The following is a 26,172-nucleotide window of genomic DNA, read 5'->3' on the forward strand; positions in this document are numbered from 1 at the left end:
AGGAGCGTGATTGAAAGTATAATAGTTCGTTTACTTTTATCCCTCTACATACTTATATTTGCTCATAAGTAAGAGCCATGGTTCAACCCTGCGTGAAAAAAGAAATTGTACTTAAGAAGATGCTCAGACTCACGACTCTTTACTCAACCTAGATAACAGCTACAGTTTGTCTTGGCAGCTTAATTACAAAGTCTTCTTAATCAACTATTTCTAATAGCAGCAGAATCGTCCTTCCTGTGTGTAAACTTTGTCGTTGCATTTTTAAATCATGACCAACACGGAAAATTTTGTGCAGTGAAATAAAATTCTGTTAATTGTTCATGAGTGTTGTGCATTCATTTTATGCAGCCTGAACCCAACTCAACCACCAGCATCTCATATCCTTCTTTCTATATTTATTGTGACAATACACCTTGAGGCAACACCTTTGCTAAGTCATTTTCCCACTAATACCGTTGTAGGTTACACATTATTTAACTTTTCCTGTGATTACTGTGCTCAGTTAATATTTTATAGAGCTTTACAACTTCTAAATATAACAAATCAAAAGACTACAGTTCTTTGTCCTCTCAACACCTGATATAAAGTCACTTCAATCTCTGCTACAAACCCACTCAATTGAAGGAAGTTTTTTGTCCTGCAAATTACATGGTAACCTCGTTTATGACACTTCTACAAGAAAAAAATCACCCAATACACTCTGGGAAGTAGTTGGTGTTAGGAAGAACATACAGCTGTAGAAACCATACTGTAGCAGACATAGGTGTTTAATGTAGCCTTCTGTCTCATCAGATCCTGTTGAACCATTTGACTCTTACTAGCATTGAAGATGAATTTTAAGTGATGATGATGTATGTATGAATGACAATGATTGCATAGGAACAATGTTCATGACCTCTGCAAGCCTATAGCAACAGGCATACTAGTACATTCTTACTGGTGGCCACAAGTTGATAGTTAATATAGAGAATTCAAAAAATGTGAAACTGAGATAGATAGATACTAGAAGGCACATGTCTAAGGTGTCACACAGTGGGATTTAACCTAAAAATTACATGGTTGAGAAGCAAACTTCTTAACTACATGCAAACATATATGTAATAGACATGCACTTAAACATCTAAATACACTGGAATAACAATTATATGTAAAAGCCTAAGCAGTTCAGTTTTGACTATCCTTTATTCAGATACAGTGTATTTAAAATTCTAAAGCCCAATGCATCATTTAAAAAAAGTTGGTGGGTGTCATTTGAAGACATGGTTGCTTTTTTAACATGCAGGTAATTGTGTATGTAGTGATGAGGCAGAAAAGGTGTATTTTATAAGAATATGCAATATGAAGTGGTAAGTGAAGGAAACAGAAAATGTGGAGGCTTTTTTCTATAGAAGTGCAGCTAAGCAGAATGTCTTGGTTGAAGAATGAAGAATGATGATTCAACATACATTCAAACACTACATCGTTATCATTTAACGCATGTTTTCTATACTGGCATGAGTTGGACGGTTTGACAGGAACTGACCAGCTGAAGGGCTGTTCAGACTCCATATCTGTTTCCTATGGCTGGATGTCCTTCCTAATGTCAACTATTTCACAGAGTGTACAGGATATTTTTATGCAGCACCAGCATGGATGCTTTTTATGTGGCACCAATACCTACAAGCCCAAAAGATTAGGGGTGCAAGAGATGAACCTGTAATGTTAAGGGTAACCATGCTTTTATTTAGCTTGTCATGTCTTTTTGAGCACAGCAAACTGCCAGGAGTCTTGGTCCCCTGTCATCCTTCTTTGATTTTGTAGCAAGATCTAAAACCAAATCAGCAAAATTACGAAGTTAAAATCATGGCCTGTATGTCAGGATTTACACTGTCCAAGGAGTCCCCTTTAAAAAAAAAAAAAAAAAGCCATTTGAGTATGACTTGTGAAGCTTTAGCTGCTATTTGTAGCAGGTCAAGCAACCATGTAAAAACTTCCTTGCAAGCTCAATATTTGTTGGCTTACAGGGAGCGCAACTTCTAATTATCTGAAGGACATAACAAGAAACTTCTCAGCAATATCTCTAAGTGTAAAGTTGTTAATAATGAAAAAGAAAGCTTGGCCAACCAATTCCAGAAATTATTCAGGTTTAATATATAAGGAACATATCAGAAATCAGCTACATCAGCTAGTTTTTCTCTTTTGCTTGTATCCTCGACACACTGATTCTCCAAACATTTCTGCTCACTTTCTCATCTTGAAACCTAATCATCAAATTACCAAACTAATAGTTTAACTAAGTAAACTGTTCCACAACAATGGTTGGGGCAATGCTTGTTGCTGTAACAAATGTGTTTCAACTTAACCAGTTAAGCAGATAGTATCCCTGACAAAACCACTACGTGGTTCATACAGGTAGGCGAAAGACAAAGGTATTTATAAACCATCACAATGTCTGTAAGATGATCATTGAAAAAACTCTCTCATCACTTCAGTTGCAACCCTGGCCAAGAGTATCTCTAGAATATTCTTATTTCTTAACCAATATGGCTCTTTGAATAGCACTCCTGCAGATCAAGCCACTGAAATTGTAGCCAATTTTCCTTCTGTTACTACACAACACACATGAAAAAAATTTTCTTTTCTTCCAATCCACATTTCTCATCACTCTTTAAACAGTTCCTGAGAAGATAAACTTTGTCTCCTAACCACAACAATTGTGTTTGTGCTGTACCACTTGAAGGCAGATTACATCTTTTGTGTCAGTCTGCTGCAGATTGTTTAATGTGCTACACTGCCACTTCTCAAAGGGGTACAAATTTGTGAAAACCATCCTATTCAAATAAAATCACTGAAGTGTAAAAAATAAAGAAAATTTTAAAAGATCAAAATATATATAATATTTTATTTAATGCACAGCCTATAAGTAAGGCATTTCAAATATTTTATTTTTTATTTTACAGTTAGTTTGAAGTTATATCAACAGAATAATTTCAACACAATACAAGCTTTTCAAACTAATTTTTCATTAATTTTGTTCAGTGCTTTGGCTATTTCATTAATTTGGTTAATAATGTGGTCCCTATCTGATTCAAGCAAACGGTTTCCAAAGTTCTGCATAAACTTGTCAGGATGCCATCGGCGCTGCAGTTTTCGGACCAGCATTTTGTTCTCTAACGTATTGTCAATATGAAGAGATTCTACACCTTCATAAGAAAGACATATTCCCTGGTTGTCAGTTGGCCAAGGGAAGCTATCAAAAGAAAGAATTTCCTTCTGGTTTCCATTTAACAACTTTTTGTATTTCTTTTCATTCCTCAAAAATTCCACTTCAGTGAGTTTTCTCTCAGAATGTTTTCTTTTAGGTTGTGAAACAGGATTTGGAGTGTGTGTTTTCGAATTCCCTCTGTGTAACTTCTTTTGAGGTTTCTTAAAACTGTACTCATATTTCAATGATTCCTTTTTCCTCTTTCTCTCAGATGATATTCTGTTGGCCCATGCATCGTAAGATTCCCATTCTTTACTATGTTCAAAGTAATCTGAATAAGGAAAATATAATATAATTTTTATTACTAAGTGAATCTAAACTTTGTTGTACAATTAATAAAATATAATTTTCAGCAATGTATAAATCAAAAACAATTGCAGCGTGGAAGTTGTTTATAAGCCATTTAGAGAAACAAAAACCGTTAGATTCGCTTCAACATTTAAATTTAATTTGCCAAAATATTTTCGTCGCTTTGAGACTGTGACCTGATCACTGACAAAATTCCGGAATTTTGTCAGTGATCAGGTTTCAGTCTCAAAATGACGAAAATATTTTGGCAAATTAAATTTAAATGTTGAAGTGAATCTAACAGTTTTTGTATGTTTTTAAATGGCTTATAAACACCTTCCATGCTGCAATTGTTTTCGTTCCAGCACACAATCTCAGAGCAGGTCACTTGCTATGCAAGTATATCTCTGTAATATAAATCAAAAGAAAGAACAAAAGTGAATGTTTTGAAAGTCATTACACATTGACATAAGTCTTATGTGTTATAAAGTCGATGCCAACTACATTTTAATGTAGGTATCTATTTTATAAATAATGACAATCCAAATGTATCAATCCAGCATCTGCATTTTATTACTGCAATGTTAAATATAAATCTCTGTTCAGCTTGACCTGGTAATTTAACTGTAATAAAATTGGTCTAACCTGGTAATTTAACTGTAAAATAGTGGAAGTATAGTTTCTGCTAATCAGTAAAGTCATTGTTGTCATGGTTTCAATGCTCAACTTTCCACATCAACATTTACTGCATGGTAGACACATCTGACTTATCAACACTCATCTTAGATTTTTGTATGTGAGGGCTCAGCAGGTTTTACTACCTCTGATTATAGTTATTCTTTGCTACAAATACTCTACACTAACAGCACAAGTTATTTATCCCCTTGCATTCATTATTCCATTCTAGGGCTTTCAACTTTAATGTCCAGTCACTCAAATTCAAGACTACTTTTCATTTAGTTTGTTTTTTGTACAAAGAGACATGCTCTTTATAATCAATAGTGAAAACATCTTAAAATTTCTTCCACCCCTTGCTTACTGTAGCTACTATGTTTTCACTACTGTTACTCTCGGGTCACTTAAGGAATAGAATTCTTAGATGTGTCTAGTAAACCATTTGTGTAATTCATAGATTCCAAGTTATGAATGTTTTATATCTGAAATCGTCAAGTCTGTTAAGTCCAATAAAAACATTTTTCTGGTAAACAATTGATGAGGCCAAATTCTAAGTCTGGTTTCTTCCTTATTTTAAATTTACCAATAATAATCCTTAGTTCCGACAGTACTTGATTGTTATTCTCTTATTAATATTTTATATAATCTTTCTTTAAAATTAAATATATTTAACAAAAAAAGCTTGCTATATCTCACTTGGTTCATTTGTTTTAAACCAACTCTGTAAATAGTTAATCTATTTACAGTGAATTAAAGAAACACCACAAAATGGGATTTCATACTTCATTTTAATCTTCAATGTTCAACTCACTGAAGGCAAATTAGAATCAGGTATTAAAAGTAAACTTGAACCTTTTACAAAATAAAATGAAACTTTGAATAAAGGTCACATAAACATAAACAAATAGGTCCTGACTAGCTGAATGTAGACATATATCTCATTGAAGGAAGTTCAGTGTCAGTTAATTAGGTTCCTAGGCAGACTCCGCCACTTAAAATTTGAGGACACATATTGGAAATCCCGATACCTTAGAATAACAAATTTAGTACAAAACAAGACAATTATTAGCCCAATAAGACAGTGAAGTTAGCAATCTACATTTAAAGCCAAAATTATAAAACAGTAATAATGATGAGATGCTAAGCGTTCTGATTTCAAATCATACCACGATTGACTTAGTTAATCTAGAGCATCATCAAATAAATATAAAAATATAAAACTTGTGAGAGTCTCTACATGGTCACTCTACTTATCAATGCAATATCCAAGTATCTCTCAAGAATCTCTGTAAAATCTTAAAGGTAGGGGAAAAAAACCCAGAATCCTAAATCTCCAAAACAACAATTATAAAGATGGCTACAATTTGATTACTGACTGAAGGATCAAGTTTAGTCAGAGTGATCAAACAGAGAATGTTATCAGTATGATGTATTTATTATCAAGAATGGTTTCACATCAAATGCAATAACTATGATACATGTAAAATATCAACAGGTGCAGACATGACTGTGAGGTAAGACACTTGTGTCCCAACCACATGGTTCTGGGTTCAGTTCCACTGTGTGGAACCTTGGGCAAGTGCCTTCTACTAATAACCTCAGGCTGACCAAAGCCTTGTGAGTGGATTTGCAAGATGGAAACTGAAAGAAGCTCGTTGTGCATATATATATATATATATATATATATATATATGTGTGTGTGTGTGTGTTTGTCCCCCACTACCACTTGACAAGTGGTGTTGGTGTGTTTATGTCCCTATAACTTAGCAGTTTGGCAAAAGAGACTGATAGAATAAGTGCCAGACTTTACAAAAAAATAAGTACTGGGGTCAATTCATTTGACTGAAAGTTTTATAGGATGGTGCCCTAGTATGGCTGCAGTCTAATGATTGAAACAAGTGAAGGGGAAGAGATTTACAGATTCAGCCAACTCATAAAGAAACAAATACAAAACTCTCTCTTCAACACTGATAAGAACACAAAAAAGGTATTAACAGCAGACAAACCATTCTCATATCTTCCCCAACTTCTTTCATATTCATCTTCAAAGACATCTCCTAGCTTATAATTCCATGCTTGTTCTTCATTTATATATTCACTTTCATCTGTGATATCTGTTGACTAAAGAAGGATCAATTGGTTAGTTTGGCAGTTAACAACATAATGATACAGCTATAAATATTTACGATACAGCTATAAATATTTATAAAAAATATTAGTTGAGATGCTGTACCTGGCAACTACAGGCAATAGAATGAAACCTAAAAAGCAATCAGAGACAATAACGATTTTTTTTTTTCAGATTTGTTTCTAAAGCAGATCATATTTGTAATAAAGATGTAGTCAAATGACTTAAGGTTATTTATATTAGTAGTACATATTTGGAAAAGTAAAAAAAAAATTGAACCAAATAAGATTTGGACTTAAATATCTGATCATCATAAAGCAGCCAGCTCATCCCTCCAGTGTATTCAGTAACACCACAACCCTACCATATATAATAATCTGGATGAAAATTAGTGCAGACCAGTAGCTCCCAACTTTTAACATTGAGACTCCTTTTTAATATTTAAATAAAAACAATTTTGCAAACATTTAGTAAAATTAATGTTTCTGATTCATTTCTTGGGGAAATATTCTCCAGTTTTTGTTGTAACCCTTATACTTATAGTTTATTATATATTATACTTGAAAGCATTTCATCAAATATTTCAGAAGTAAAAAAGTTTAATTGCAGGCATGGTTGGGCAGTTAGAAATTTGCTTTCTAATCACATGGTTCCTGGTTCAATCCTACTGTATGGCACCTTGAGTATATGTCTTCTACAGTAGCCCCATGCCAACCAAAGCCTTGAGTGGATTCGGTAGACACAAACTGAAAGCAGCCCATCATATGTGTATGTGCATGTCTCCTTATTTTGACACCACATGATAGCTGTAAACTGACTGTCACTTTTATACAAGCAGTATCATTAATCAGCAATATTCTGCAAGATCATGTCTGGCAATGGCAAAATATTACTTTGCTTCGAAAAAGGTAAGGGTTGGTGATAGGAGGGGCGTCTGGTCATAGAAAATTTGCCTAAATAAAATTCTGTCCTACCTCTGTAAGCATGGAAAAGTGGACGTTAAAATGATGATGATGCTCCATAGGTCATAGATTGTATAGCTGTAATAACTTAATGAGCAAAGTTATGGTATATTTTCAAATTCCATTTGTAGCTATTTAATTCCTTTCAGAAACACATACATATCTCACAATATGACCAACTGACTTTTGTTCAGTATTAATGAAATACCTGAGTAATAAAGTAAAATTACCTGATAAATATTTTGATAATGAAAAAATTGTAACAACAAATCTTCTGTTGACTCTCCAAACCTGTTTTTAAACATCAAACAGTCGGGGAAAGCATTCAGAAATGGTTTAACAAACTCTTGATAGACTGAAGTAGAAGATAGAAAAGGTATTTAGTAACATAGAACTAAAGATATTGAGGATAAAACATTGTAAAGTTATTTTAAACAGTTTTAAATGTATTACTGGTACAACTTTTCAAGTGTACAGTCAGAAGTCATACTATGGGCTATTATATAGTCATGAATCCTATTTAACACCTGGCTGTATACATTGATAAAGTTGTCCCTAGGAGTTACATTATAGCTTAAGTAAACTGCTGTACTTTGCATTTGTTGACTTGGAGAAAACCTTCGATAGGGTTCCATTTAATAAGTAGAAATAGTGTAGGTAGAAATTCTATATGGTGTACCCAAGGTAAACTGTGCACACATAACAGGTGCAGTAGAATCACAGGAGGTTAACAGAGAAATAGACTTTGCAGCTGATGAACAGGTGCAATAAACACTAAGTACATGAGAAATAGATTTTCTCAAATACCCAGGAGGACTCTTAGAGGTGGTGGATAATTTTTGTTATTTACTGTGATGGTGCTATGTAAAAGCATCCAGCACACTCTGTAAAGTGGTTGGCATTAGGATGGGCATCCAACTGTAGAAACCATGCCAAATCAGACTGAAGCTCTCTGGATTGCCACCTCTGGTCAAACCATCCAACCCATGCCAGCATAGAAAATGGACATTAAATGATGATGATTAGCAGTGGAGGATGATGTTCTGAAAGTGTAGTTGCTAGAAGAGCCAGCTGGAGAAAGTTTTGAGAGTTATTACTTCTGTTGGTAACAAAAGACCTACCTCTCAGAGTGAAAGGCAGATTGTATGATGCTAGCATAAAAACAGCAATGCTGCCCGGTAATGAAATGTGGGCCATGACTGTAGAGGACATATAAAAACTTAGAAACAAATCAAGAAAGCATGATCTGTTGAATGTGCAATGTCAGTGTCCATGTATGACAAAATACAAATGTATATAGAAAAAGAATGGGCATAAGAGGCATCAGATGTAGTGTGCAATAGAGGAGACTGCTGTATGGTCATGTGATGTATATAGATGGAAATGGTTACATAAAGAAGTGCTGATCACTAAATGTGAAAGAAGGAGACCTAGGAAAACACAGGACATAGTAGTGAAGACTGACAGTAAGATTAAGCCTCAACGAAGAGGGACTTACAGCCAAACACTCAAGATCATTGTGAGTTAAATGTCAAAATATATAAAAAAGTAGAATATGACAAAATAATGGAATTGCCTAGTAGCTGAGGAAGATGTCTTCCTGATGATGGAATAGACTGTTGCACACTAGGTAGAATACAATTTGTATTTGAAATTAGGTCAGATGCCAAAGTGGCAGACCAAGATAGCTCTGGTGTGAGACTGCATAAATTGATCTGGTATCCATTTCTTGACAGCAAGGTGAAGTAATGGAGAACTAAAGTTTACTGTTCATATAATGAATTGCAATAGCAGATTTGAACTCAGAGCCCATGAGGTAGTCTAATTCTTTAAGCACTTAGCTCTAATAACAAGTTATGAATTAATTCTTACACTAGTTGACTTTTACTATTGATATTATAGTTAATTGTAGAGGCGCAATGGCCCAGTGGTTAGGGCAGTGGACTCGTGGTTTCGATTCCCAGACCAGGCGTTGTGAGTGTTTATTGAGCGAAAACACCTAAAGATCCACGAGGTTCCGGCAGGGGATGGTGGCGAACCCTGCTGTACTCTTCCGCCACAACTTTCTCTCACTCTTACTTCCTGTTTCTGTTGTGCTTGTAATTCAAAGGGTCAGCCTTGTCACACTGTGTCACGTTGAATATCCCCGAGAACTACGTTAAGGGTACATGTGTCTGTGGATTGCTCAGCCACTTGCAAGTTAATTTCACGAGCAGGCTGTTCCGTTGATCGGATCGACTGGAACCCTCGACGTCGTAAGCGACGGAGTGCCAACAACAACAATATAGTTAATTATTCTTTATGAAGAAATGTGACCTAGAGGTTAAGGTACTGAGCTCAAAGTCATAAGGTTGTGGATTTGATTCCTGAGCAAGGCACATCATTTCATGCTGTTTGCCTCAGCTGAAAATGAGTACCAGCTAACTGCTGGTGCAGCTCTCTCTCCAGCTGTTATATTCTGCTGGGTTAAAGGTGGGAAGGCCGAGAGGGTTTCTATTTCTACTTGCAACTACATAGGTACCTAAAACATTTAGAGAAAGCAAGATACAAAGTTACCAGATTGTACTCCATTGAAAGTGAAGCTGATAATTATTTTTGCAGAAATTGTTACTTACCAAACTGTGCTTCATGTGGATCCTCAATATAGAGGAGCTGGTGCACTGCATAGTGATGAGGTAAATTTCCATTAAAGTCCGTTTGTAAGGGGTTAACTTCTTTACGTAAAAGATATCTGTTTTAAAACATAAAATCATTAACATTACTCAATCATTAACACAAGAAATTCCACGGTAATTCTATTTTCGAGAAGTGAGCATTACAGATTAACATTATGCCTTACTCTAGCTTATATCCTTTTCTACTCTATGCACAAGGCCTGAAATTTTGAGGGAGGGGGCCAGTCGATTAGATCGACTCCAGTACACAACTAGTACTTAATTTATCGACCCAGAAAGTATGAAAGACAAAGTCGACCTTGGCGGAATTTGAACTCAGAATGTAAAGACAGACGATATACTGTTAAGCATTTCACCCAGCGTGCTAACGTTTCTGCCAGCTCGCTGATTGGGCAAAAGCACAAGCCAGTTTATACTCACCATGAAATGAGCTAGGGAGATGGCTGCAAAGTCTCAGCCTAAAGCGGCTTCGAGTGTTTTAACAGTGTATAGTTTTTGGATAGGAAAATTTGGTCATGATCCAATGGATGACACTTGGGTACTAGTGGGATACAAGGGTCCCGAAATATTAACTAAATGGCAAAGGTAAAGAATACGCACACCACCCGTTTTTTCGGGTTGGAGTTACGCCAAAAACGGGTGGTGTGCATATTCTTTACCTCCGCCGACTTAACGATACAAGGGGCTCAAACTAAGAAAAAAAAAAACGACACTTGCATACGCCTTAAACATTTTTAGTCTGTTGTTTTATAATTATTTTGGCGCTTCTTTAGAAACGCACCTCTCCAAGAAAATGACGCCTAATTAAAAAAAAAGTTATGAAAATGGGAAATATGGATCTTTCTGATTTGACGGGCAACATTTGTTTTCTAAACGAAACACTTTCAAACTTGGGATACTGGTAGAATGTGTCATATAAAACATCTTTTTCTCTTAGCTTTCTTAACAAAAATTTATATATTGCAAGTTATTTCATGTTAAAGTTGTCATATTTCTGTAATTTCAACCAATCACTGACATCTATTCAGCTGAATACAGTTACTGCTCTTTTTATAAACAATAATTTTTACCGGTGTCAAGAGTATTATTCCCTGTTTAATTATATCATTATTCCCTAGTAAGGGTTTAGGGTTTTAGGGTTAGGGTTCGGGTTTTAGAATGAGGGTTATGGTTATGAGTTATAGGGTGTTAGGATTAGGGTTATGAGTGAGGTTATGACAAAAATAATCATAACCCTAACCGTAATCCTAAAACTAACCCTAACTCTAAAACCCGAACCCTAAAACTAAATCCAGTACAAACGCACGAACGATGTCATAAATAAGAGTAACACGGGTAGTTGTTGTTGACAAACAACGGCACTAATTTTATTCAAGGGAAAAGATCCCATGACACCGTTGTTTACATTCCACGGCAGTAATTGTTTTCACCTCAATAGACGTCAGTGATTGGTTGAAATTACCGAAATACGACAATTTTTTTACATGAAATAACTTTGAATACAAAATTTTTTATCTGTTCTATAACACAAAATATACAAGTATACGAAGTTTGAAAGTGTTTCGGTACCAAAAACACTGCATAAAACATTAATGAAAAGTGTTGCCCGTCAAATCAGAAAGATCCAAAAATAAAACAAATGGAAAACAGACATCGCGAATATAAACAAACATGTTGGACGATACAGGTGGTGGGGTGGGGGTAACTTACTGTTTACCAGTCAGATATTATTAATGATACGAGGGGCCCGACAATATCGTTTGCAAATTCTTCATTGTTTTTAATTAGTTTTACTGCGCACACTGGTTAAGGTTAGTTTTAGGATTAGGGTTAGCTTTAAGGTTTACCTTCGCCCATTTTAAGGTGTGATATACGACAGAAATAATTACAAAACAATACAGTAAATATGTTTAAGATGTATGCAAGTTTTGTTACTTTTATTTTTGTTTTCAGAGAAAATAAATTACAACATATAACTCAGTGGCTATTTAGCCCCTCGTATCATTAATGATACCTGACTGGTAAAAGTGAATTACCTCCCTTTGTATCGTCCGACATGTTTGTTTATATTCGCGATGTTCGTTTTCCGTTTGTTTTATTTTTTTAGTATAAAATATTTAAAAATAGATGAATCTTCCTAATTTTTTGCATACTACATATATTTTGGATATATTTCCCATTTTCCTAACTTTTCTTTACAATTAAGTATCATTTTCTTGGAGAGGTGCGTTTCTAAGAAGCGCCATTATTTCTATCATATATCAATAAAATGAACTAATATAATAAATTTTGTAAAAAAAACTAGATTAAAAGCAATCAGGAATTCATTGTATCCCACTAGATTAAAAGCAATCAGGAATTCATTGTATCCCACTAATACCGAGGTTTGTTCATTGGAGCAACACAGATCTTGAATGATATATTTAGGTTACTTGGTGCAGATGATAAAGAAGGAATGAATAGTAAGTAGGAGCGCGGTTAGAAGTTTAAAATATTTGTCATTAATATGTTGTTGTTGGCTCTCCGTCGCTTACGTCGACGAGGGTTCCAGTTGATCTGATCAACGGAACAGCCTGCTCGTGAAATGTACGTGCAAGTGGCTGAGCACTCCACAGACATGTGTATCCTTAACGTAGTTCTCGGGGATATTCAGCAAGAGTGAGGGGAAGTTGTGGTGAAAGAGTACAGCAGGGTTCGCCACCATCCCCTGCAGGAGCCTCGTGGAACTTTAGGTGTTTTCGCTCAATAAACACTCACAACGCCCAGTCCTATAACCGCGAGTCCGCTGCTCTAACCACTGGGCCATTGCGCCTCCACTGTCATTAATATACAGAAGCAAGTTTTAGCGACGTAACTGAGATTTGAAGTACATTCAAGATCATTAGTAGTAAACACCTCATACAGTTTTGTGATTGTAAATGCTAAGTCTTTGCCTAAAGCGACTTTGAGGGCTTTTTAATAGTGTGTTCTTGATAGGGAAAATTTGGAGCAAACGTCCTAATCTCTCGAACTATGGTGAAGAATCAATGATTACAAATGTGGTTAAGTCAAAGAAATATACCCTAAACTTTCTTTTTGAAGGATTATTCAAATATAGTTTTAAAATCATTGTAGCTATTGTAAACAAATAGTATAATATATAACTTTGAGTTGAATAAACGCTCGTTGTATGACTTACAAAAAAATTTCATTTTAGATAAGAGTATGTCTGTAAAACGTTTTAAAAATTCACACACACGCTATATATATATATATGTGTGTGTGTGTATAAACATACATACCTGAGAAAACGTCTTGAATTGGTGAAAGAACAACACGTATGAAGGAGGTTTCCACCGTTGGCGTTTGTCACGTTCTTCAGATATTTTCCGAGCTTATGTTTCTTTATGAATTCTTTCGCACGACTGGGACGATTATCTCTAATATAGGTTATAACTTTATTCATCAAATCGTGTCGGTAGCTATCGTATGAAGACATCCTAAAACGATGCTTTAGAGCACAGAGGCTGTAGTGTTGAAAGCGGAAGTAGCCAATCACTAGTTTGTTGTATTGGCACTCCGTCGGTTACGACGACCAGTATTCCAGTTAATCTGATCAACGGAACAATCTGCTCGTGAAATTAACGTGCAAGTGGTTGAACATACCATGGATACGTGTACGATTAACGTAATTATCAAGATTCTACTTGACAAAGAATGTGACTAAGCTGGTCTTTTGAATTACAGACAACTAAACTTTGTAAACTGAGTGGACGGGAGCAATACGAAATAAAGAGTCTTGCTCAAGGACGCAACGTGTCACCGGGAATCGAACTCACGACTTACGATCGTGAGCCAAATACTCTAACCACGAATCCACGTGTTTTTCACTGTTGCTCCTTTAACTGCTATTATAAATTGAGTCTTGAAACTTTCTCGTTTTCAACCTCAAAAAATGGCTGGGAAATCGTTTTCTAAAATTCCATCCTACAGTCTGAAAAGGGATGGCACACTGGATTATGTAGAACTATATATACAATATTCGAGATGGTCATAGCTGAAACGCCGTTGTTCATATGACCTTTCGCTCATGGCAAACCCGCTATCAAACAATAGCAAATGATTCTAATGTTGAGGCTGACTAGGCTGTGAAACTCATCTTCTATATGTTAATATAAATGGTTCTATGGTTGTTGGCACTCCGTCGCTTACGACGTCGAGGGTTCCGATCAACGGAACAGCCTGCTCGTGAAATTAACTGCACGTTAATTTCACGAGCAGGCTGTTCCGGGGATATTCAGCGTCACACAGTGTGACAAGGCTGATCCTTTGAATTTCAAGCACAACAGAAACAGGAAGTAACAGTGAGAGAAAGTTGTGGTGGAAGAGTACAGCAGGGTTCGCCACCATCCCTGCCGGAGTCTCGTGGAGCTTTAGGTGTTTTCGCTCAATAAACACTCACAACGCCCGGTCTGGGAATCGAAACCGCGAGTCCGCTGCCCCAACCACTGGGCCATTGCGCCTCCACTAAATGGTTCTATTATACACGCAGTAAAGACTAAAGCTGGAGTAATGGAAAGACAACTCTAATTACAATAATAGTCTTCTGCGGGTAGTTGCACAATATTGGGAAACTCTGTGTCGCAGACTGACATAAGCACACTGCTCGTACCAACTATACATAAACACACATATGCAAAAACACGCGTGTGTGTATGTGTATTCAATAAATCATAACGAGAAAAGAGCAGTAGAATATATAAAGATAGGGCATAACTACAGATGTGTACCCCACTGAGTTTGTTGTCTCATAACTTCCAGAAAAATGGATACTTTTTAGCGAAATTTTCAACAAATACCCCTTAGATGCTGTGGATTCAGAGTATATAAAAATTTATTGGAAAGAATTTTTCCGAGAGGATATGGAGAAGAGTTTCGGAAAATTCACACGATCCGACTTTTTTCTCTCATAAGTTTCAGGAAAATGGATATTTTTCAATGAAATTTTATACAAATACCTTCCAAACGGCATAGATTACAATTATAAAGAAATTTGTGGGGAAAATTTTTCCGAGGGGGTAGGGAGAGGAGTTTCGGATCAGAAAGACCATATTTTTTTAAACCACAGCCTTCGAAATGACAAAAAAGTTTTGAAAATTATTTTGTATAACCTCCCTACCCCGCCTCATCATCCCACTCAGGTCCGATTTTGGCCAATTTTTTTTTGGCACTTCAAAACCATGGGAGGAGCCTTTTCGGTAAAAAGTATTAAAAACATTGTTAATATTTTCAGAGGAAAAAGTGAATGATTGCAGAGATTTGGCTGTTGTTTCTAGCACATCCTAAGATAACCCTCCACGTTTCTTTCTCTCGAATGTATTGATGATTTTCAATATTTTTCTCCCCATAAATACATTTATATGCTATAAGAAAAAATTTGAAATGTAGGGATGTAGTTTGGTTTGTTGGGGTAGGGTGTGTGAAAAGTTTTCTTGTTATATGTGGGTGGAATACACAGCGCTTCTAGAACTCAGTTTCGCTGACAAGGGCAGTTTTTCTCAAGAACCTTATATTGTCAGACATGTTGGTCCATTGTCATTTCATCCATGAGGTCCAATATCCTGAGATCGGTCCTTACTACTTCATTCTATGTTTTCCTGGGTCTCCCACTTCAGCAGGTACCATCCACTTTCAGTGATTGGCATTTCTTTATGCAGCCGTCCTCATTCACATGCATTTCATATCCAAACCAATGTAGCCTTCTCTCTTGCATGCTACATTTGATTCCTCTTATGCCCAACTTTTCTCTCAATACATTTGTACTTTGTCATACATGCACACTGATGTTGCACATCCAACAGAGCATACTGCTGTCATTTCTCTCCAGTCCACACAATCCTTCTGCATTCAGAGCCCATATCTCCCTACCATGGAGTATAGCTGTTCACACACAAGCACCATAGTGTATCTTTCACTTCGAGAGAGAGTCCTTTTGTTGCCAACAGAGGTAATAGCTTTCTGAATTACCTCCACCTTATTCTTATTCTAGAAACAATACTTTCAGAGCTTCCTCAATCATTGTTAATTTGGTTGCCTAAGTAACAGAAACTATCTACAACCTCAAGAGAGCCTCCTAGGAATTTGAGAGAATCTAAGTCCTGTGTGCCCTTAGTACTAATTGTTCCTGCACATCTGCTGTATACTAAAACAACTTTATCTGTTAATCTACCTGTGATTCCACTGCACCTCTTATGTGTCCATAGCTTACACTGGGTGCAGCGAATGGAATTTCTTTCAACTCCTTTTCTATATATTGAGCAGGACCATTTTCCTGACAGAAGGAAAGTTTTATCTTCTTTCTTACTAACAACAACTTCGGTCTTTACTAGGATAACTTTGATTCCAGGTTTTGTTTCCATACCTGGAATTTCTCCAATTCTCCTAAAGTTTCTGCAAGATCATGAGCATATAACAAGGGCAAGGTCATTAGCATATAACAGTTTCCATGAGCATCCAGTTTTGAATTCCTCTGTTATGGCCTGAAGGAGTCTAATAAGAGTGGGCTGAGAACTGAGCCTTGGTGAACCCCTACTTGTACACTAAATTCATTGCTGTTGATTCCATATCCATATAAATTTCCCCAAATGTTATTTATCTTCTAAAATAGCCCGATTCCTTTTATACAACTTGGTTTTTGCTGGCACTTTATAGTGTTTCTGACCCCACAACCCATCTTTTTCAGACTTTATGATACACATTTTTTGCACCACAATCTGATATTATAAAAGAGAAGCTGTTCTCAGTCTGTCTGTCCATAACAACATCAGTGCAGAGAGAGGGAAGAAGGGGAGGAGAAAAACTTGTTGAGAGAGAGAGAGCATATGCATGTGTGAAAGATAGATAAATAGGTAATGTTGTCACCTTAGTAACTAACAAGCTTTGATTAAAAATGAGGGAATATTAAGTGTAAGTCAACATAACACAGACTTCAGAAAAAAACTATATGCATATATACAAAACATATAGTTACTTTTTATTTGGTTATTTGTGTGTGTGTTTCTGTATGTCTTTCAACATATAGACAAAACAACACAGACTTCAAAGAAAGACTTACACTATGAAAAATTCATGAAGGTATCTACATGATTAGAAAATATTTTTTACTAGCAGTGTGGCAACAAGTAATGAGCTAGCATACATTATATTTAATGTGGTTTTTTTCCAACCACCTAACAGTTCTTGACATAGCTTGCAAATTTTATTTTATTTTTATACCACCCTAATTTTACTTCCATTTATCAACTATCTTTATATCCAAATGGTTGGGTTTTCTGTTTTTGGAAATGTTTCTAGTTAGTATGCACACTTTTAAACTGAATACACTAGATCATGGTGTCATTTTGTCAATTTCCCCTACCTTTTTCTATTGCAAGACGAGGACATATATTTTCATAACCTTTAATTATAATTTATTATATAATCTACTTTATTCTACAATATCCATCTATCTGCATGAGTTTATGCATGCTTGTATGTGTGTATATGCATAAGTATGTATAACAAGTGGTTAAATAAATTTATACACTGCTAGCTCTCACTCCGCATGCAACCCGGTACTATCATCAATTGGTATGCTACAGAACTAGTCTGGGTACTACTTCATATATGGTCAGATGTCCTTCCTATTGGTAACCATTTTACAATGTATGGGATTCATCCTATCATGGTACCGGGTACCAGCACTAAAAAAGTTGCCTTGTCTCCAGCAGACAGAAAATATAGAAACTGTTAATTACACAAATTCATAGGTATCAATATGACCAGACTAAGTAACATTAAAATGTTTTATTGCATTAAGCAATAATGTTGCAAATATTTTAGGTGTTGAAGCAACTTATATTACATAACTTTTTGTCTTAGAGTTTATTTAGAGTACTTCCATCAATGGGTAGTTTTAATTTTGAATGCAGGCAAAATTTTTGTCTGTCAACAAGTTGTTCCCTTGTTGTTTATATTGTCCAACAGTTTAACTTGAGGATAATATTATCAATTCTATAACATTCCCTTTCTCCCCAGTATGTAAATACAAAGTTGAGCAGTGAGAGTTCAGTCTAGTACAAGTTGTTATTGGCATCAAGTCAAAACTGATGTTAGCACTGTTTTAACATGTGAAATGTTACAAATGTTTAGAGTATATTGAGATGAACTGCAAATTGTTTATATAGTTTAGAAGACAATTGCAATGTAGTATTGTCCATGTCTTTTGCCATTTCCTTACAAATCTTTATCTGAATCAAATTTTGTCAAGGCTGACTATTTTTTCTTCTTTCAAGGTTGAAAGGTAAAGTACAGCTATCAATTAACTACACCCCTACTTAAAATTGTGAAGGAGGGAGTGTATTTCTTCTTGTTTTATTAAAAACCTGAAATTGTATTCACTTTTATTAAAAATACTATATACTTCCTCCACTGTGTTACTATTAAAAAAATCTAATATTACTTTAAGGTAGTAATCCCAGCATAGCTCAACTGTAAAGGAAAAAAATTATCAAGAACTCTAATTACATAGACATTTTCCCTACACAAAGAATGCAAGTCATCAAAATTACATTAGAATGGTCATACCTTCCTTCTCTGGTCTTCTTAAATCTTGTGTCAAATCAACGTTACCCTTGAACACTTTCAGTTTCCCAGCTGATATTGTTTGTTCTGCATTGCTTTGAATGCTTTAGGAGTGGTCAGTGCATGGTTTTACACTTGAAAAATAGACTTTTGATCACCTAGGTTCACTTATGCATTCATAAACAATGAAGAAATAAAGTTTTGAATTTTATTCATTTGATCTATTATACTCTTTTACTTGTTTCAGTCATTTGACCGTGGCCATGCTGGAGCACTGCCTTTAGTCGAGGAAATTGACCCCAGGACTTATTCTTTGTAAGCCTAGTACTTATTCTATCGGCCTCTTTTGCCGAACTGCTAAATTACGGGGACGTAAACACACCAGCATCGGTTGTCAAGCGATGGTGGGGGGACAAACACAGACACACAAACATATACACACACATACATACATACATATATATATATATATATATATATACACATGTACGATGGGCTTCTTTCAGTTTCCGTCTACCAAATCTACTCACAAGGCTTTGGTCGGCTCGAGGCTATAGTATAAGACACTTGCCCAAGGTGCCACGCAGTGGGACTGAACCCAGAACCATGTGGTTGGTAAGCAAGCTACTTACCACACTGTCACTCCTTGAACATGTTTGGCACATGACTGTGGTCTGAAGTCATGTGTTGGGATTAACAACAATATAAATAGCGGAGTCATGAAATTACATTTACTTTTAATCTGAATAGTTTTTTTTTTTTGTGTAACAATAGTGATTACTAACACTGACGCAAGTCACGATTGGAAACTTTGTTGGAGTATCCTCTTAAGTGTAATAATAAATGTACTAGCAGGACCTGTGAATATTTCATGAAATTAATAGTTATTCCTGAAAACGTAGCCTGTTTTGTGTCTGTATCAAAAGATAGTCGCTCATCTGCTACTCATTGAAGAGTGAAGGAAATTGGAATATGATGATTACTTAATGCAATTTATATACTTTATGCACAATTTTATAGACTTAATACACAGCACTCATAAAATAAATATTCACTCTTATTTTACCATTTTTCTCAGAAACAGAAAAAAAATACATTTTAAAATTTACATGGTCACAAATTCATATCTAGAAAACAAAAAAAATTATTTTATATGTAAAATATAGGGGTCACATATGGGTAAAAATTTAATGCAGCATGGCATACTCTGAAAGCCACATCATAACTTATAAGCCAAGGCAATGGGTCAGAGTCAATACACATTTCAAGTTGCATATACCTTTCAATCCAATACTTTTTTGCAGACTATGTTCTTCATGTAAGTTCTCCCTATTCTTTTCCCTTGTTTGTCTGTGTTGATAACTTTAACTCTCATATCAGATAATTTGCATGCCTTGAGAATGAAACATATAGCTGACCATGGTTGAATACAAATTCAGGCAAGAACAGTCCCCCTTTATTAAATGTCTGCCCTTGTGATTTGTTGATAGTCATTGCATATGACAGGCAAACGGGAAACTGGTTTCTTTCTAAAGTGAATGACAAGTTTGGGATGTGCATGCATTAAGTGATAAATGATATGAAAAACTTAGTTCAATTAAAAAAAAAATACTTTTCACTATGCACTCACCATCTCCACCACTACCATCATCTCTCTCTCTCTCTCTCTACCTTTCTTTAATCTCACCATCAGAATTTCACTGCTCCAAAATTATATTCCTGACTCTCCTCCATATCACTACCTTCAACTAACTTTTTTTATCCACGTGAATATTATGTTCGCCCTACCACATGACATGGACACTTCTTTCTTTCTCTTTCCGTTCATGTAATGACGTGATAGCATTACAATTACATTCCCTCTACCTCACATCATGGATGCTTCTCGCACCATTTTTCTCTTATCATGTGAAAGCATTCTCAATTTCTCAATGGGCTACGTAACATAATGACAAGCAGAATTATTAGTTCCTGTTTATGTAGTACAATAGAAGTGCATACAACTTTAATAGTTAACCTGAATACATAGTTGTTTACTCTTACTTGTTTCAGTCAATTGACTGTGACCATGCTGGGGTACCAACTTGAAGAGTATAGTTGAAAAAGTTGACTCCACACTTGGTTTTTAAGCCTTGTGCTGATTCTATTAGTCTTTTTAGCTGAATCACTAAGTTATAAGGACATAGACACTGGTTGTCAAGTGGTGTAGGAAGCAAACACAAAGATATACACATAACACTTATTTAAAAGAAGAAACTGGAGGCTCTTTTTGTTGAATATTGAAGTTGATATTTTTACATCAGCAAAATTTTATGAAGTATATGGCAGTCATTAGTACTTTTCAATTATTAAATATAGTTTTTGGAAAATAATGATTTGTTGAATATTTGAAATTATTTGTATTTTCTTTTGAATTTATTCTAAAAGGTAACCAAATACTGATATCCTTCTCATTCATTAATACCAGGAATAAAATATACTATTTTATATAAAAATAAAATTGTAATTCCCTTTATTCCAATCTTTTTTAAAAATCTATTTGCACTAAGAATATAAATGTCTTTTTCTTTCTTTAACACTTTTCTTACCATATTTCTGTTGAGATGCTCTGTGTGTCTTTCAATTAATTTTAAATATAAGAAAGAATTTGGTAAAGTAACTTAGTTATCATTAAGCTAGTGTTAGGAACATAAATTGTGACTAAGGTTTGGTGGAAATTTTTAATTCAGAACTTTTGAAAACAAGACATTTGCACTACAGTGCCAGAAGCAGTTTCAGGCAGGTTGGTATCAAAAGGGTTAAAGCACTTACTCGTTACAAGGTCCTTAGACCACTGAAAACGTAAGAGCTACTAGAATAAAACAGACACTAGACAGAAGTCAATAGGTGACGATGCACATTAGACATAAAAGACTGGAGGTCATATAGATGAGGAAATCAAGACTGTGGAAGGGAATTCCAAAGTTCAGAGGTGTGAGGGAAGAAACTGGTACTGTAAAGTGCTTTATGACACTTAGGAGGTTGCACAGCATACTAATGAGAACTGGATGCAAGTCTAGTTGATCACTGATAAGTTCTTAAAGGAGGAACCAGAGAAGAGAGCTCAGTAGAACAATGTCCATGAAAATACTTATAGAAAAGAGACAAGGAAACCACACGATGACAAGAGAGTGAATCCAATTTAGAAGATAGATCAGGACCAAAAGCATTACAAATTCCATTACATGAATCCACAAGAATTTTAAGCATGCTGGAGAAAATACAGTCTGGTATTTGTTCCTGCTATTTATTTTCTGAGTTTAAATCCTGCTGAAATTAGCTTGGCCTGTCATCCCCCAGGGGGCTAGTTCTGGAGATAATAGTACTGACTACACCTTTCCCTCAAAATTACTAGCTTTGTGCCTTAAGAGTTATATAATCACATGCACTGGTTCAATATCACTATTTTACCAACTAAACTATTCAATGGAATAGTTGGTAGGTAAAATAAAGAAGTGGTATCGAAACAGTTCATGTGCTTATTTTAATTTTCATTGGCATAATGACCCTCCCCAGACACAAGATTTGCTTCAACACACAAATTCACATCAAGAATCTAGCAAATCAAATACAAAAACGAAGAGTTATATATGACGGGATGCTGAAAAGTTCCTGGCTTTAAAAGTATCACTAAAAGCCTGGTTGGAGGCCTAACCTTCCGAGTTCTTTTATGGGGCTTAGAAGAACTGAAGGACCACTGCAATAAGTTTGTGAATCTGAGAGGAAAATATCTTGAATAAAATCATAATTAGCTGCTCCTCCAGTATTTTCTTTTACCCAAAACCTGGAACTTTTCAGCACCTCCTCTTGAATTTTACTTTTCTTCTCAAGGTAGGGGTCATTAGCCTACTCAAATATCTAAAAAAAAAAAAAGAAAGAAAAAAGAACGTTGGATGGAATAGTATGTGAGAATTTGGATAAAACCTTGAAAATTAGCCTGTTTGAATAATTTTGTTTTTTAAACGAAAAAGTTTATTTTAAGTGATGTAATCAGTAGTTGAAAGCTTTCAAATAAAAGTAGGATTAACGAATAGATATAGCTTTCTTAACAAGAAGTAAAATACAACTGGTTTCAATCAGAAAGAGAAACATTGAGCAAAAGGCTATGAAAATTGTGTACAGGTAAGCAAAATAGTAGTTAGTTAACTAAACATTTGTTGATAAGAGACTTAAGCTGGATCTATGTATAACAATTACGAGACAACGAGACGACATCTACGCAGTCATTCGAACGGGTAGAAATAGCAACCAAAATTCCTTCAACATCCTACCAACTTAAAAATGGGAGGACACACTAGATTATGCAGTTTTATATACAGAAAGACAGAGTAGACACGATTGGAGCGCCTTTGATTATCGGAGATGACCTGGCTCTAAAAGACAACAAACTCATAATAACGGGACCGGTAAGTAAATAAATACCGGTCTCCCATGGTTACGAAGCGTAATGAAACTCAAGTCTGAAGTCCGATACTTTAAGGTGTTTGGTGAAATTAAGTATTATTTTTTTGTCTTCATACAGTAGAAATATCGGTAAAAACACAGTATCATGATAAAGGTTCTTGAAAACGTTTGATGCCAAACAGTGAACGAGTTATAATAGCATCCTTCGTTACGGTAGCGCAGTTTTGCACCTTAACTTAGAGTAACATACATTGTGATTAAATATTCCCACCTTTTATTATCTTTTTCCCCACAAAATATCGTCAAATTAATCTCGCCTGTGTGCCCAAGTGAATATTCTTTTCTACTCGAGGTACAAGGCCCGAAATTTTTGGAGAGAGGGGCAGTCATTTAGATCGACTCCAGTACGCAACTGGTACTTAATTTATCGACCCCGAAAGGATGAAAGGCAAAGTCGACCTCGGCGGAATTTGAACTCAGAACGTAACGGCAGACGAAATACCGCAAAGCATTTCGCCTGGCGTGCTAACGTTTCTGCCAGCTCGCCGTCTTACCCAAGTGAATATGAGACAATACAGATGTCAACTCGTGATAATATAAAAAATGTTAAAAAAAGACATATTCAATTAATATTCGCTTAAAAATGGTTTATTCACATAGCTGCATAATTTCACAGGATAATTTGGAAACTCCACTATCGTCATTAAAAGAAACAAAGCAAATAAACAAACACACCACGCCCAAACTCTTTCAGTCAGGTGGTGAGGTTAGTTGTGGTTTGTGTTAAGTAGTTTACAATAAAATGACATCTAGATTTAATGATATACAAAATATTTATTACAAAAATAACTTGCTATTTGAAAGTTTTTACAAAAGTACCAAACATTTAGAATAAAAAAAATTCCAAATAAAGCAAGAGAAATTAGAAAATAAAATTAAAATGTCAAGACACTCAGCTGTGACAGTTTAGAGTTTATGGAAAATAAAATAGTATCATCACAAAAAGAAAGCAGTAATACTAGAATTTCATTTTTATAAAAATATTAGTTAAAATATTGTTTTTGTTACCAAGGCCAGCAAGGATCAGTACACTTTTGGATGTGTGTTTCTAAGAATCCACTTTTTGCGTGCATTAATGCAGTGTATGTTGTAAGTTTGTTAAGTACTGGTTTTGTACTGAGTACGTTGTAAATTCCAGCCATTGTAAGGTTATTTTGAGTGAGTTTATTCATACAGAACGTTGCTGGGGTTCGGCGATCATCGATAATCAGTGGAGGCAACCAGTGATCGTAATTTGTCTCCAGTATGTACCAACCATTCGCTGCAGACATTTCCCATATATTATCAGACTTGTTTAGGGATCTTGTGATAACACATCCTTCTTTAGACTTTGTTCCACCTAAGATGAAATATACGGGTGCTAGTAGTTCCGTCTGGGAAAGCTCCTTTTTAGCCATTTGATAGGAAGTTGCAGACGTAAGGGTGTCCCTCGTTAAAAAACCTGACCATTTAGCTGTCCTTTGACCCAGCAGCCACTGAATTATTCCAATAAAGCCACCTTTAAGTTTGAATCTTTCGTTTAAAGTGAGTGAAATGACACCTGGTTTTACACCGCTCAGGACTCCGATGTAACCAGCAAAGTTTACAGATTTAAAAACAGTTTTGTTGTTCTTCTGAAAATCCAAGTTCATAATCATGGGCCGAAGGGCCTCTGTAATGGCCCAATCGTTGTTTTTAAGGTCCCACCCCATTAATAAACCGAAGTCAAGATTTCGAGCATGAAACAACTCACCATTTTTGTCTTCAGCAATGATCGATGTGCATACTGTAAATATTTCGTAGAAGATGTTATATAAGAGTATCTCGCCACGGTTGATACCAGAGTAGTCGGCCAACCCAATCATTTCATCAGCATAAGGAGCAGGAAGTGTGGGAATAATTTTCTCAAAATTATTATCAATAACTCTGATGATTAGGTCTCCCGCAACAGGTACGCTTCCCACCAGTTTCTTGAGAACTCCGATGAGATTTTTCATAGAATCTTTGTACTTTATAGCTACTTCTTTCCATCGGTCGTGAGCAGGCAGATCTAAGTTGATAGTCAGGTTCGGGACAGCAGTGGAAGATTTTGGTGGATAAGCATCCGTAACACATTTGCCATCAAACGGCTTTAAAACGAAGCCTGAGACAACAGTCACAAAGATTAGAATGGTTATTATTTTCACATACATTGTCAACAACTGTTAAAGAAGCCGAATTGCGACAAATAGAACTTACGCTGAACACCGAAACTAAAACCATGTGACAAAAGGAACTGTATGTATATATATATATATATATATACTAACTTACATGATGCACCACAGGCCTATATAAAGCAATTGTTACCAGTATTTTTATTGATTACATGATAATTGCAAATAAACACTTATGTGAAATACAGAAACATTGATTTTTTTTTATCTTAATAAGTAAAAATATCATTTGTAAATTATCTAAGTATAAAAATAAAAATTATTCCATACGTGATGCTCTCCATGTTAAAAATAAGTATAGTATCTGACAGTTGATAAAAGTTATCAGCTTATTTACAGGTTAATGTCAGCTGTAAGTAGATACAAACAACTCAAGCAGATAGATAGGATGTTATTTATACATTTAAGGCATAAAATATAGTATAGAAATTAATTGTTAGTAAGTTAATTATGCATCCCAGTTTCAATCCTCGGTCACTTCACATATTGTGTATGGTGTATGTTGTATTGGGTGTGCTGCCACCAAATTTCAAGCAAGGAATACAACAAAAAATTTCTATTAAGATTAGTGATTAAAGTTAATAGTTATAATGAATTTGCCACCTTTGCTGGGTGTGCAGCGCACACTTAGCACACCCGTAATATACGCTCCTGCTTCACATGCACTTTTAGTCACTAGCGTAGCTAGGAGAGGGCAGTAGGGCGCGGTACTTTTGGGTCTGCTGTCGACAAACGGAAGGTCTACCCCGGCGTCACACACTCTAGCTACGCTAGTGCCTTTAGTTTTCTTGAGAAAAGCCGGGTCGTTGACAAGTAATTGTGGAAATCTTATCTTCCCGAAATATCATATAATATTCTTCATTGTACTTGGGATTTTCAGTCCCTCAACACAGTAATGTGA

The 26,172-nt window shown here is 35.5% G+C and overlaps 2 protein-coding genes across 2 annotated transcripts; both read right to left on the reverse strand.

Moving 5' to 3' along the window:
• Positions 1–2,861: 2,861 nt before the first annotated feature.
• LOC106876338 (NF-kappa-B inhibitor-like protein 1) lies at positions 2,862–14,638 on the reverse strand. The gene is made up of 5 exons (XM_014924840.3): positions 13,254–14,638; positions 9,913–10,028; positions 7,528–7,652; positions 6,214–6,328; positions 2,862–3,515 (listed from the first exon to the last, which is right to left on the reverse strand). The coding sequence occupies exons 1-5, from the start codon at positions 13,448–13,450 to the stop codon at positions 2,989–2,991; spliced, it is 1,080 nt and encodes a 359-aa protein (XP_014780326.1). The 5' UTR covers positions 13,451–14,638; the 3' UTR covers positions 2,862–2,988.
• A 9,010-nt stretch (positions 14,639–23,648) lies between these two features.
• Positions 23,649–25,951, reverse strand: LOC106876330 (acid ceramidase). The gene has a single exon (XM_014924830.2). It carries the CDS (start codon positions 25,245–25,247, stop codon positions 24,081–24,083), a length of 1,167 nt encoding a protein of 388 aa, XP_014780316.1. The 5' UTR covers positions 25,248–25,951; the 3' UTR covers positions 23,649–24,080.
• Between the last annotated feature and the right edge of the window lie 221 nt (positions 25,952–26,172).

The sequence above is a fragment of the Octopus bimaculoides genome, chromosome 3 (assembly GCF_046866305.1).
Source record: "Octopus bimaculoides isolate indiv1 chromosome 3, ASM4686630v1, whole genome shotgun sequence".
Taxonomy (NCBI): Eukaryota; Metazoa; Mollusca; class Cephalopoda; order Octopoda; family Octopodidae; genus Octopus; species Octopus bimaculoides.

Excerpts from the sequence above, each read along its gene's own strand:
- LOC106876338 (XM_014924840.3), bottom strand. The coding sequence starts at position 13,450 with ATGTCTTCATACGATAGCTACCGACACGATTTGATGAATAAAGTTATA. Across the intron at positions 10,029-13,253 it reads AATTCAAGACGTTTTCTCAG|ATATCTTTTACGTAAAGAAG; the intron begins GTATGTATGTTT and ends GTTTTAAAACAG. Across the intron at positions 3,516-6,213 it reads TTGGGGAAGATATGAGAATG|ATTACTTTGAACATAGTAAA; the intron begins GTTTGTCTGCTG and ends TTCCTTATTCAG.
- LOC106876330 (XM_014924830.2), bottom strand. The coding sequence starts at position 25,247 with ATGTATGTGAAAATAATAACCATTCTAATCTTTGTGACTGTTGTCTCA.